Source organism: Herpailurus yagouaroundi, unplaced genomic scaffold (assembly GCF_014898765.1).
Source record: "Herpailurus yagouaroundi ecotype Mexico unplaced genomic scaffold, PumYag 202, whole genome shotgun sequence".
Lineage (NCBI taxonomy): Eukaryota > Metazoa > Chordata > Mammalia > Carnivora > Felidae > Herpailurus > Herpailurus yagouaroundi.
In genome coordinates this window covers 18,443,225-18,455,900 of record NW_024412433.1, presented here as the reverse complement: position 1 = coordinate 18,455,900, position 12,676 = coordinate 18,443,225, and the positions used below count along the sequence as shown (strand labels likewise).

Genomic DNA, 12,676 nt, shown 5'->3' with positions numbered 1-12,676 from the left:
CTGGGCCCTGCCTCTGTGCCTTCCACCTTTTCGCTCCGCAGTTTTTCTCTTGAACCCTGCCTTTTTTCTGTCACGTGCCCTCGCTCCCCACTCGTCTGTCTTCATCTACTTTTTATTCTCTCAACCCCCAGTTTCACTCCCGTTTCCCAACCCTCCGCCTGCCTGGGGTCTTCTCCCCTGGGGCTGAGGTGGGCTTGAGTGGGTCAGTCTGGCCTCAGGGGTCCCTCTCAGGTCTGACTCTAGTACCTTGTCTCCAGCGCTCCCAGATCAGCTACAAGTGCCACCTGGTGCTGCGCCCCATCCCTGAGCTGCTGCGGGCACCCCCAGAGCGGGTGTGGGTAGCCATACCCAGAAGACCACCCCCCAGTGGGGGGCTCTCATCTTCCTCTGACTCTGAGGAGGAAGAGCTGGAGGAGCTGCCCTCAGTGCCCCGGCCACTGCAGCCTGAGTTCTCGGGTTCCCGGGTGTCCCTCACCGACATTCCCACTGAGGATGAGGCCCTGGGCGCCCCAGAGGCTGGCATGGCCACCCCCATGGACTGGCAGGAGGAGGGAAGGGCCCCCTCTCAGGACCAGGAGGCCCCCAGCCCTCAGGCCCTCCCCTCCCCAGGCCAGGAGCCCCAAGCTGGGTCCAGCCCCCAGCGGAGAGAGCTCCGGAGGGGCACCTCTGCCGAGAGTGCCCTGCCCCGGGCCGGGCCGAGGGAGCCGGGCCGGGGCCTGCACAAGGCAGCCTCTGTGGAGCTGCCGCAGCGCCGAAGCCCCAGCCCGGGCGCCACCCGCCTGACCCGGGGAGGCCTGGGTGAGGGTGAGTATGCCCAGAGGCTGCAGGCCCTGCGCCAGCGGCTGTTGCGGGGAGGCCCTGAGGATGGCAAGGTCAGTGGCCTCAGGGGCCCCCTGCTAGAGAGCCTGGGGGACCGTGCCCGGGATCCCCGGCTGGCACGGGCTGCCTCCAGTGAGGCAGCCCCTCGACACCAGCCCCCACCTGAGACCCGGGGCCTGCAGAAGAGCAGCAGCTTCTCACAGGGAGAGGCGGAGCCCCGGGGCAGGCACCGCCGTGCTGGGGCGCCCCTCGAGATCCCCGTGGCCAGGCTTGGGGCCCGCAGGCTACAGGAGTCTCCCTCCTTGTCTGCCCTCAGTGAGGCCCAACCACCCAGCCCTGCGAGGCCCAGCGCCCCCAAATCCAGTGTCCCCAAGTCTTTGAAACCTCCTACCACCACACCCAGTGATGCCCCACAGCCCTTGGCACCCCAGCCTGCCCAAGAGAAGGCCCCAGAGTCCACGCTGGAGCCGGTCCCAGCCCCCAAGCCCACACAGCCCTCTGTGACTCCGCAAACCCCAGTGGCCCCCCTCACACCTTATGCCCAGATCATGCAGTCGCTCCAGCTGTCAGGTCACACGACGGGCCCCCTGCAGAGCCCTGGGGCATCTCCATCAGAGCCCAGACCCCACCCTGCTGTGTTTGCCCGGGTGGCCTCCCCACCTCCGGGAGCCTCCGAGAAGCGCGTGCCTTCAGCCGGGTTGCCCCCAGTGCTAGCCGAGAAAGCCCGGGTACCCACAGTGCCCCGCAGGCCAGGTAGCAGTCTCAGTAGCAGCATCGAGAACCTAGAGTCAGAGGCTGTATTCGAGGCCAAGTTCAAGCGCAGCCGTGAGTCGCCCCTGTCGCGGGGGCTGCGATTGCTGAGCCGCTCGCGCTCAGAGGAACGCGGCCCCTTTCGCGGGGCCCAGGAGGAGGACGGCATGTACCGGCCCAGCCCGGCAGGAACGCCACTGGAGCTGGTGCGACGGCCGGAGCGTTCCCACTCCGTGCAAGACCTCAGGGCGGTCGGGGAGCCGGGCCTCGTCCGCCGCCTCTCGCTGTCGCTGTCCCAGCGTCTGCGGCGGACCCCGCCCGCGCAGCGCCACCCAGCCTGGGAGGCCCGCGGTGGGGACGGGGAGAGCTCGGAGGGCGGCAGCTCGGCGCGGGGCTCCCCGGTGCTGGCCGTGCGCAGGAGGCTCAGCTCCACGCTCGAGCGGCTGTCCAGCCGGTTGCAGCGCAGCGGCAGCAGCGAGGACTCAGGGGGCGCATCGGGTCGCAGCACGCCGCTGTTTGGACGGCTGCGCAGGGCCACGTCGGAGGGCGAGAGTCTGCGGCGCCTCGGCCTCGCACACAACCAGCTGGCGGCCCAGGCCGGCGCCAGCACGCCCTCCGCAGAGTCCCTGGGCTCCGAGGCCAGCGCTACGTCCGGCTCCTCGGGTGAGGGACAGGGGCAGAGTGGCCGGTAAATGTGTGAACACGTGCGGGTGGGGGGTGGGGTGGAGCTGTGATGACAGGTGCAGAGCCCGGAAGAGGGTGGGAGGGCTGGAAGGAGGCTCTGGGAGGAGGAGCTGGAGGTCCTGGAGAGGGGGCTGAGGCTGGTTTGGGAGCAAGCTGCGGTGGGGGCTAGAAGTTCTCTACTTCCCTGGGCTGAGGGCCTCAGGGAGGTGGGAGCTTTCTGGCACTGGTTGGGCCAGGGCTTATGGGCCTGGGTCTTCACAGCTCCTGGGGAAAGCCGGAGGCGGCTTCGCTGGGGCTTCTCTCGGCTGCGAAAGGACAAGGGGTTATCACAGCCAAACCTCTCTGCCAGTGCCCAGGAGGATTTGGGTCACCAGTATGTGCGCAGTGAATCAGGTAATAGAGGCCTGCTGGGTGAGTAGCCCCCTCCCTGCCTCAGGAGCGGTCCTTGACGCTGGGCAGTAGTGGAAGGGACCCAGAGTCGGGAAAATAACAATAATAGCATTAACTGATCCTGTTGACTAGTAATGCTGAGTGTCCTAGTAAGTGCTTTACAAGCGCTGCCTCATCTAACCTTCCCACGTTGTTTAGGAACTGTTCTTATCATCATCCCTATTTTATGGGTGAGGAAACAGGTTTAGCCATGCTAGCCGAGAGTTGGACTGCACGGTCCTCTGTAGCCAGAACCCAGAGGTGGCTTTGGGACACCGTACGTATGCCTCTCTTTGGCTAGCCTCCCCCTCCAAATGTGTGTACGTACAAAGACATTCTTTCTCTCCCAGCCCAGCGGCCCACAATCTGGACTGTGCCCCCAATTCTCTACTCCTCCAGAGCCCTGAACACCCTCGCTGCCCCTTCCTGTCCTCCCTGCCCCCACAGAAGGCACTTGTGTGGGGACAAGCAGTCTTCAGGGCTCTTTGCTGAGGGGTGGGGGACTTGGCATATGCCCTGGTCTGTTTCTCTGCCCAAGTATCCTGGGGCTGCAGGGAGAGAGGTATTCTCCACCTGGGGTCACCCCAGTTCCCCACCAGAAAAGGGCTCATTCTTCAAGGACCACAGGCAAAGGCTTTTGTGGGGAGGGCAGCTTTTCCAGACCAGCACGCAGAAAAGAGCAGGCCCACCAAGCCCGGCTGTGTGCGGGATCTTTATCAGTCACCGCTCCGATCTTCCCCAGTTTCCTGATAAAACTCCTCAGCACCGTTCCAGCCATGCCTCCGCTGGACGCAGGGTGACTGTGTCCATCTTTGGCCAGGGGAGCTGGGGTGTCTTTCTTAAGGCAGCAGGGCCTATAGTGAGTAAAGGGGAGGGAAGGAGGCCAGCCGGTGGGGGCAGGGGTGGAAGAGGCAGGGAAAGAGAGATAAGCCAGCATCGAGGCCCAGGGACAGCTGATTCCTTCCCACTGGGGCTTCTCTCCCAGCTGCATTTTGCTTGTGCAGCTGATTTTCTGCCGAGGCAGTGTCCCCTTACCTCATCCTCTGCCCCCTCCCTGCAGGAAGAAGGCTGTCCCCTGTCCACTTTACCAACTAGGGCTGGCCTCTGCGGGAATGGAGGTGGGGCTGGCAGAGCTGAGCTGGGGTCACCTTTCACCTCTCCTCCTGGCCCTCCTCCCTCTCCCCTCTCCCCAGTACCCTCACTTGGCCTGGAGGTGGCCACTGATGAAACTATATTTACTTTGCATTGTTGGCGCCTCGGTGTGGGACCCCTCCTAGGGAACACTGGGGTATAGTGGGAAAGGAGGGGTCATGCTTGCTCTCCTGATCCACTCTGGCTGATCATCCCTCCCCTACGCAGCTCATCCCCACCTCTGCTCCCTCCTGGTTCTTTAGACAGGCAGCAGCTGGGGCTCCCAGGGGTATCGACCCCTCAGCTCTCTTCCCACATGAAAAATATACCCCATACCCCACCCTGCATTGGTCTCGACCAGATTGGGATTTTTCTTTTCTTTTTTTTTTTTTTAATTTTTTTTTCGACGTGTATTTATTTTTGGGACAGAGAGAGACAGAGCATGAACGGGGGAGGGGCAGAGAGAGAGGGAGACACAGAATCGGAAACAGGCTCCAGGCTCTGAGCCATCAGCCCAGAGCCCGACGCGGGGCTCGAACTCACGGACCGCGAGATGGTGACCTGGCTGAAGTCGGACGCTTAACCGACTGCGCCACCCAGGCACCCCCAGATTGGGATTTTTCTAAAGAGACTTTCCAGGGAGCAGGAATGCAAATCCTCAGGACACCAAGGAGCCACAGGCAGGCTGTACAACAGCAAAGACCTTGACCCAACCACAGCCCAGGCTTGGACACACTCACCAGCCAGCTATGAAGCCAGCTTTGCTGAAACAGCCTATTTCTCTGGGGGTCTGGCCTTAGCTCCTCTACTGGGCATATCAACAGGATAGTAATCCTGACAACAATAAAAGCTAACATTTGTGAGCACTTATTACATGTTAGATACATGCTAAGCACTTTCCATACCTCTTTTAATTCTCACAGCCTAGGAGCTTTGTGTTAGGATTTGCTTCAATTTACAGACAAAACATGGTCCGAGGTCATACAGATACTGTCTCTTGTCCCTGCAGAAGCTCTCGCTACTTAGCTGACCCGAAGGAGTATATACGAGGTCTGGGACCGTGTGCCCAGACCCCAGGTGGGGTAAGGGGCCGGGGAGGCTGACACACTTCTGGGGTTTGCCCCGTTTGCCTTGACTTTGGATCTTTCGAGATGACGCATTTTGATTGAACGTAATGTTCAATCTCAGGAGTCTGTGCCCAAGTCACTGGCTCCTCTCACTTGCCCTGTGGTGCCCCACAGGAGTGGGTATTTCAAAATCTTAATCAGCATAGTGTTCCAATATTTGTTTTTACTTTATTTAACAGATGCTTACAGAACACTTACTTAGTTCCAGGCCCCACTCCAAGCGCTTTACAAACATTATGAGGTAGCTCCCAAGCATCTTCAATAGTCAACGAAAGAAAAAGCTAGTTCTACACCCAGAGGAGGTGATACCCTAAAGAAAATTCTCAAAGGCATGGCGTTGGGGTTCTCCTTCCCACATCTGACTGGGAAGGGACAACTTTTCACTCTGCTTCCTGCTGGCAGCCCCCGCTCTCACACACATCTTCCCTTCCCTCCTTGGTAAGTGAGCTGGGGTTCCTGCAGACCCGTGGCTGTCTTTGTCCTCCCTGCAGATTTCCCTCCGGTCTTCCACATCAAACTCAAGGACCAGGTGCTGCTGGAGGGAGAGGCAGCCACCCTGCTCTGTCTGCCAGCGGCCTGCCCTGCACCCCACATCTCCTGGATGAAAGGTAAGGAGAACCCTCCTGTCACAGACAGCGGGCAGGCAAGTGGTCCCACAGCCAGGGGATGCTCAGAGGAGGCGGTAACTGGGGAGGGGGGCCTGGAGCCGTCTCACTCAGCAGCCCCCTCTGCTCTTCCCGGCCCGCAGACAAGCAGTCCCTGCAATCAGAGCCCTCAGTGATCATCGTGTCCTGCAAAGATGGACGGCAGCTGCTAAGCATCCCCCGGGTGGGCAAGCGACATGCTGGGCTCTATGAGTGCTCGGCCACCAATGTCCTGGGCAGCATCACCAGCTCCTGTACCGTGGCTGTGGCCCGTGAGCTAGGGGCAGGGACTGAGGGGGGCAGCGATGGCACATGGTGGGCTAGGGTTTGAGGGTCCCTAAGCTGGGGCACAGGGGCTCACTGGGGCTCCCTTCCTCTTGCCAGGCATCCCAGGAAAGTTAGCTCCTCCTGAGGTGCCCCAGACCTACCAGGACACGGCGTTGGTGCTCTGGAAGCCAGGAGATAGCCGGGCACCTTGCACATACACGCTGGAGCGGCGGGTGGATGGTGAGGGACGGGGCAGGCTGGCTGGCGGAAGAGGGGGTGGGAGCTGGGAGGTGCTCGGGTCCCGGGGGACAGTTGCCCTCCCTGGCTCCTCACAGATAGCCCTGGGAGCTTGGGCCACCCCTTCTGTGGCCTCAGCCCCTCCCCCATGCTGCCCTACAGGGGAGTCTGCCTGGCACCCTGTGAGCTCAGGCATCCCTGACTGTTACTACAACGTGACCCACCTGCCAGTTGGTGTGACCGTGAGATTCCGTGTGGCCTGTGCCAACCGTGCTGGGCAAGGGCCTTTCAGCAACCCTTCCGAGAAGGTCATCGTCAGGGGCACACAAGGTCAGTGGGACAGGCCGGGGGGTGGCCAGAGAACTATGGTTTTGCCCCGGGGGTACCATGGTGATGATTTTCTTTCTCTCCACTTAGATTCCTCAGTTCTGCCATCTGCTGCTCACCAAGACGCCCCTGTTACCTCAGGGCCAGCCAGGGCCCCGCCTCCTCACTCTCCTACCTCACTGGCCCCATCCCAGACTCCCACCCCAGCTCCTGCTCCCCCAGCCCCTCAGTCAGCCGCTCTCAGCCCCTCATGTCCCCCAACACCCCCCAGTCAGGCCTTGTCCTCCCTCAAGGCCGTGGGTCCACCACCCCAAACCCCCCCACGAAAGCACAGAGGTCTGCAGGCTGCCCAGCAAGCAGAGCCCGCCCCACCCAGTGCCCAGGCCACCCCAAGTGAGCCCAAGTCTTCCATCCCTGACACTGGGACCCCAACCCCAGCCTCCACCCCTCAAGGGGTTAAACCAGCGTCTTCCTCTACTCCCCTGTATATGGTAACCTCCTTTGTGTCTGCACCCCCAGCCCCTGAGCCCCCAGCCCCCGAGCCCCCTCCCGAGCCCACCAAGGTGACTGTGCGAAGCCTCAGCCCGGCCAAGGAGGTGGTCACCTCCCCTGTGGGTGGTCCCCCCAGCTCTCCTGGGCCAGAGGGCACCACTCTTCGACAGGGGCCCCCTCAGAAACCCTACACCTTCCTAGAGGAGAAGGCCAGGCAAGTGGGTCTGGGGAAGGGACGGAGGACGGAGGGGGGAGTGGGTGGGATGTAGGGAACAGCAATTCAGAGAGAAGATCAGGTTGCCCTGGGCAGGGTTGGGGAGGGACTGAGATCTGGATGCCTGGCATATTAAATTCAGATTTTCTCTGCCAGGCACTGTGCTAAGCTCTTTAATCATATGATACCATTTAATCTTCACAACCCTGAGAGACAGGCAGAGACTGCATTATTATCATCAGCCGTTTCACAGATAGGAAAACTGAGGTTGGACAGGTTATGGGATTTGCCTGAGGCACAGAGCCAGTAAGTGGCAGAGCTGAGACTCCCATCCAGGCTCCTAGGATTGAATTTCAGAGGCCACGCTCAGAACCATTGCATACTTGCTGCTGGGGGTCCCTGCTTCCCCGACCTCCTCTTCTCTGATCATGTGGTGTCCCCCCCCATACACACATAGGGGCCGCTTTGGTGTAGTGCGTGCATGCCGGGAGAATGCCACCGGGCGGACATTCGTGGCCAAGATCGTGCCCTACGCGGCTGAGGGCAAGCGGCGCGTCCTGCAGGAGTACGAAGTGCTGCGGACATTGCACCACGAACGGCTCATGTCCCTGCACGAGGCCTACATCACCCCGCGTTACCTTGTGCTCATCGCTGAGAGCTGCGGGAACCGGGAGCTCCTCTGTGGGCTCAGCGACAGGTAACCCGGCGACCTGGGGGAGCAGGGAGCAAGTGGGGGCAGCTGAGCTGGGATGTCACCTGCTCCGCCCGGGCCCCCCAGGTTCCGGTATTCAGAGGACGATGTGGCCACCTATGTGGTGCAGCTGCTACAAGGCCTGGACTACCTCCACGGCCGCCACGTGCTGCACCTGGACATCAAGCCTGACAACCTGCTGCTGGCCCCTGACAATGCCCTCAAGATTGTGGACTTCGGCAGTGCCCAGCCCTACAACCCCCAGGCCCTGCGGCCCCTTGGCCACCGCACAGGCACGCTGGAGTTCATGGGTGAGGGCGCCATGCCAGCCGGGGGTTGGGGTGCTACCAGAGGGGTGGAAGCCGAGGCTCACTCTGCTTCACTCACGTATGAGCCATTTATTGAGTGCTTACTATATGTGAGCAACGAATTCGGTTCTTTCCATGCATTTTCTCTCTTTTCTTTTTTTAAGTTTATTTTTTCTGAGAGAGAGAGAGAGAGAGAGAGAGAGAGCGAGCATGAGAGCATGGGTTGGGAAGGGGCAGAGAGAGGGGGAGAGAGAGAATCCCAAGCAAGCTCCACACTGTCAGCACAGAGCCTGATGCGGGGTTTGAACTCACGAATCGTGAGATCATGACCTGAGCTGAAATCAACAGTCAGCCGCTTAACTGACTGAGCCACCCAGACACCCGCCATGGATTATATTTTCAGTAGCCCTAGAGATTGGCATAACATTACCCCCATTTTACAGACGAAACAGAGGTGCAGTGAGGTTAAGTATTTGTCCAATATCAGACAGTTTATAAATGGTAGAGCCAGGATTTGATAAAATTGGACAGAGAGGAGATCAATTATTAATCTATATACATAAGGTAAACCAGCTACCGTTTAGCTACCTACTGAATACTTTATGCTCATCATCTCTATTCCTGGGAGTTATTCTACAAGCCACACTTTACAGATGAGGAAATGGAGAGCCAGACAAGTTTAGTACATTGCCAACGTCCCACGGCTAGAAGGACAGGCCTGGGATTAGAGCCAGCCAGGCTGATTTCAAAGGCTCTTAACCTTGGTGTTGGCCACGCTTTTTGTGAATGGGCGTCCTACCTCAGGGCTGATCCGAGGGAGCTAGTGGCCCTGGTTCCCAGTACCTCTGCAGTTCTGGGGACCCCACCATTCAGTACCTGGGCCGATTCCTCAGGCAGCCCACTTCTCCGCTGGGGGCCACCCAACACCCATTCGACCTGCTGGATCCAGGGCCTGTTGCTCTGGTTGTGCCCATGGTCTTGTGACCTGGGCACTGTCCTGCTCCCCCAGCCCCCAGGGGCCTCCCTTGTCTCTCCTGCTCCCCTGCCATCAGGAAGCTGGTTCAACTTGGCCTCTGTCTCCCGTCAGCTCCTGAGATGGTGAAGGGAGAGCCCATCGGTTCCGCCACGGACATCTGGGGAGCGGGTGTGCTCACTTACATCATGTGAGTGCCCCTAGGACCCACCTTCCGCCTACATCCCTCTCCCCACTCACAGCCTCCCCTGCACACAATGCACACGCCCAGCTCAGGCTCAGTAGACTTATCTCTGAGCACTGTGCCCTTCTGAACCCCCACACTAACGTCCCCCTGGGGCTGTGAGCTGACCTTCGGTCCACATGCATCAACTGAACCGTCTCCACAACAGGCTCAGTGGACGCTCCCCGTTCTATGAGCCAGACCCCCAGGAAACAGAGGCTCGGATTGTGGGGGGCCGCTTTGATGCCTTCCAGCTGTACCCTAACACCTCCCAAAGCGCCACACTCTTCTTGCGGAAGGTCCTCTCGGTACACCCCTGGTGAGTAGGCCCCACACTTGCCAACCCACCTGGCATTACCTGCCCGCGGCCTCAGACCACCCTGGCCAAGCCTGAGCCGAAGCCCCCCCCCCACCCCAATTCCTCCCCGGCCACCACTAATACACCACTACTTTTAAATGGTTGTTCTCTCCACCACTGATGCCTTTAAGCCCCGTGAGGCGGGCAGAGTCACCGCCCCTGCTCCAGAGATGGGGAAACCGAGCCCCAGAGTTTGGCTCGCTGAGGGATGTGAATCCAGGACCGGGACTTGGATCCGTGGGAGGGCGGAGCCTTCCAGGCTCACTGTCCCTGGCCGGCCTGGCAGGAGCCGGCCCTCCCTGCAGGACTGCCTGGCCCACCCCTGGCTGCAGGATGCCTACCTGATGAAGCTGCGTCGCCAGACGCTCACCTTCACCACCAACCGGCTCAAGGAGTTTCTGGGTGAGCAGCGGCGCCGCCGGGCTGAGGCTGCCACCCGTCACAAGGTGCTGCTCCGCTCCTACCCAGGCAGCCCCTAGCGGCTCGGACCACAGCCTGGCCTCGGGCTTCAACTCGGGGCTCCACTGAGGCCACGGGACATTCCAGGGCCCCTACTGAGCCGGGTGGGCCCAGGGCTTCGGACACCACCAGCAGCAACATCCAGCCGGGCTGTTACCTCATGGACCTGCAGGGACAGAGGCCCTGGGCTTTGCCGATGCCACCCCGGCCAGAGCCAGAGGGGGAGACCCATGGGCCAGGCTGGGTGGGGGTGGGGGCACGGGAGCAGGGAAGCAGGAAGAGGGGCAAGAAGGGAATGGGTAAGAGACAAGGAAAAGAAGCCACGGGATAGGGAGAGGAGACTCTAGGAAGGTTCTGGGGGGGAGAGACAATGTATCTGGGGGGAAACCAACTTAGCAGGATGTGAATAGCTGGAGAGGAGGAAGAGGAAGGAGCCCAGCGTGTCAGGGCCATGGGCTGGAAGTGAGTGTTGGTGGAGCGGGGACAGGACGTGGAGACAGCGCTAGGGAGCCAGAGCCAGCACGTGAGGGAGGGCAGCAAAGTGGGGGAGGGAGAGGAGGGGACTCAGGTGGGGTGGGGTGAAGTGGGCCAGCTGCCAGCATCCCAGAAGGAGAACCTGGAGCACTGGGGCCTGGAAGCAGTGATTACGGGAGCCAGTGCTCTCCTGTCCCAGTGGATGCAGCTGTGAGCTCTCTGCTGGCCCAAGGATGTCCCCGCTGCCCCTCTGTGGCCTTCACCCTTCTTCCCATTCATATTTATTTATTTATTGACTTTTATGAAATTTCCCTTCCATCCAGTTCCTATTGCCCATGTTGTCCTGACCATCCCCCCAGCCATCCAGCTGTCTGTGCAGCTGTCTGTCTGTCTGTCACAAGGAAAATAAAAACAGCAAGCAGCAGGACCTATGTGTGGTCAATGGGGAGGGATGATGGGGGGGAGGGGAACAGGGTGCTGGGGGTGCTGGGACAGGGGCATTTCGGCCTGCCCTTGGCCAGTGAGAGCTCAGGTGTAACAGCTAGCATCTTAGGACCATGGCTCCTGACCCTGACCCTCCTGGCCCCTCACCTTTCCCTTATTCTGCCCCTCCTTCTGAAGTTTCTGGAATCCTGGCAGGACCACTGACTCCTCACCACTACCATGTAACCAGAGTCTGGTGGCCCCCATCTTGTGTCACATATTACCTCATTGCAACTTGGAGGATACTGGGCTCTGGAATGTACCAGTCCACACCCCAAGGCTGGCACGGCCAGCATGTCTGCCCAGGAGACAGGCCAGCTCTGGTCCCGACCCCTGGAACAGAAGGGCTTTCATCATGATAATTGGCAAGATGGTGATGATGGCATGAAAGGGCCGCAGAGGAAACCAGGACACGTTCTCGCTCCACGCTTTTGTGTTAGAGCACCAATCAGGCACCTGGGGCGCCAGCTGCACAAGGCTGTGGCCGGCGTGTCGGCTGAGATAGGGCCACCGACGAGCATCTTCCTAGAGCTAAGGGGCACACCAAGCTGGATCTTCTTGTCCCCATGGCACGCTAGGGAGTCTGATGGGTGCCGAGGCTCCTTGACTCTAGCTGCTCCCTGTAGCACCACAGAATGGTCGCTGGGGTCCTAGAACTGAGCTGCTCTGCCCAGAGGTGAAGGGGAGGAGGGAGCCAGTTCTCCTTGTGTCCAGGGGGGGCTGTTTCCTACCTCCTCCACACCTTGCAAACTCTGTTCTTGGCAAAGTGAGAGGAATTAAAGTCTCCTCCCACCATGAGCAGAGAGAGGTAGCACTGGTGTGTTGCCGATCGTGGTTGAGGGCCCCTTGGCTGTGCCCCCAAACAACCTTCACCCAGCCTCACCCAGCCCAGCCTCCCTGGCTTCTCAGGAACCCCAGGGAAGAGGCAAGCCCCATCATCATAAAATAACAGGATGTTCAAGCCAGCTGGAAGGAACTACAGAGACGTCTTGCCCACCTGTCATTTTAGCGATGAAGATATACAGTTTGCCTGTGAGAATCTTTAATCCCCTACTCACTGCAAGTGTTTTCATATAAAAATGAGGTGCCTGAACTCATATCTTGATAAATGGTAAAATTCCTCTCCCGTCCCCACTCTGATCTTGAGCTCCCTTCCCATCTCCATTGAAAATGGCATGTGAACTGCTTGTTCCAAACCCGGAGGAGCAAAGGTAATTTATGTCAGCAGAGCTGTGTCAAAATTGCTCTGATCAAAAGGTGACAGTGCTCCACACCTGGGCGGGCAGTTACAAAGAGTGGAAGCAATGCTCTTCCTGGTGCCCTGGACTGGGTAGGCTGGACTCCAGGCAAGTCCCAGCAGGGTTAACTGAACCCCTTCATCCAAGCTGTCTGGTGCCCCCATGCACTAGTTTACGACCCCAAAGGGGCTTGGGCAGACCTAGAATTGGGGGATTGGTATTAATGCCAAATCTCCCGGGACAGTGCCGCCCAGCCAGACCCTACCATGTCACATGGAGGGAAGAGAGTGGGACTGGGGTGGTAGAAGGGGGTGCTGTGCTCAAAAATCTTTACCATCCCCTCTAGGT

The 12,676-nt window shown here is 59.7% G+C and overlaps 1 protein-coding gene across 6 annotated transcripts in view; it reads left to right on the top strand.

Annotated features, from left to right (window-relative positions):
• The window catches only part of SPEG (striated muscle enriched protein kinase), a 48,521-nt gene extending 37,487 nt beyond the window's left edge, over positions 1-11,034 (top strand). For all 6 annotated transcript variants that reach the window (XM_040450915.1, XM_040450916.1, XM_040450914.1 and 3 more), the window contains 12 exons: positions 258-2,232; positions 2,515-2,646; positions 5,432-5,548; positions 5,689-5,856; positions 5,969-6,091; positions 6,251-6,418; positions 6,506-7,121; positions 7,579-7,818; positions 7,900-8,123; positions 9,208-9,283; positions 9,486-9,635; positions 9,961-11,034. In XM_040450915.1, the coding sequence (XP_040306849.1) occupies positions 258-2,232; positions 2,515-2,646; positions 5,432-5,548; positions 5,689-5,856; positions 5,969-6,091; positions 6,251-6,418; positions 6,506-7,121; positions 7,579-7,818; positions 7,900-8,123; positions 9,208-9,283; positions 9,486-9,635; positions 9,961-10,153 (4,182 nt within the window). In that variant the 3' untranslated portion in view covers positions 10,154-11,034. The remainder of the gene's footprint in view (positions 1-257; positions 2,233-2,514; positions 2,647-5,431; positions 5,549-5,688; positions 5,857-5,968; positions 6,092-6,250; positions 6,419-6,505; positions 7,122-7,578; positions 7,819-7,899; positions 8,124-9,207; positions 9,284-9,485; positions 9,636-9,960) is intronic.
• Positions 11,035-12,676: the final 1,642 nt, after the last annotated feature.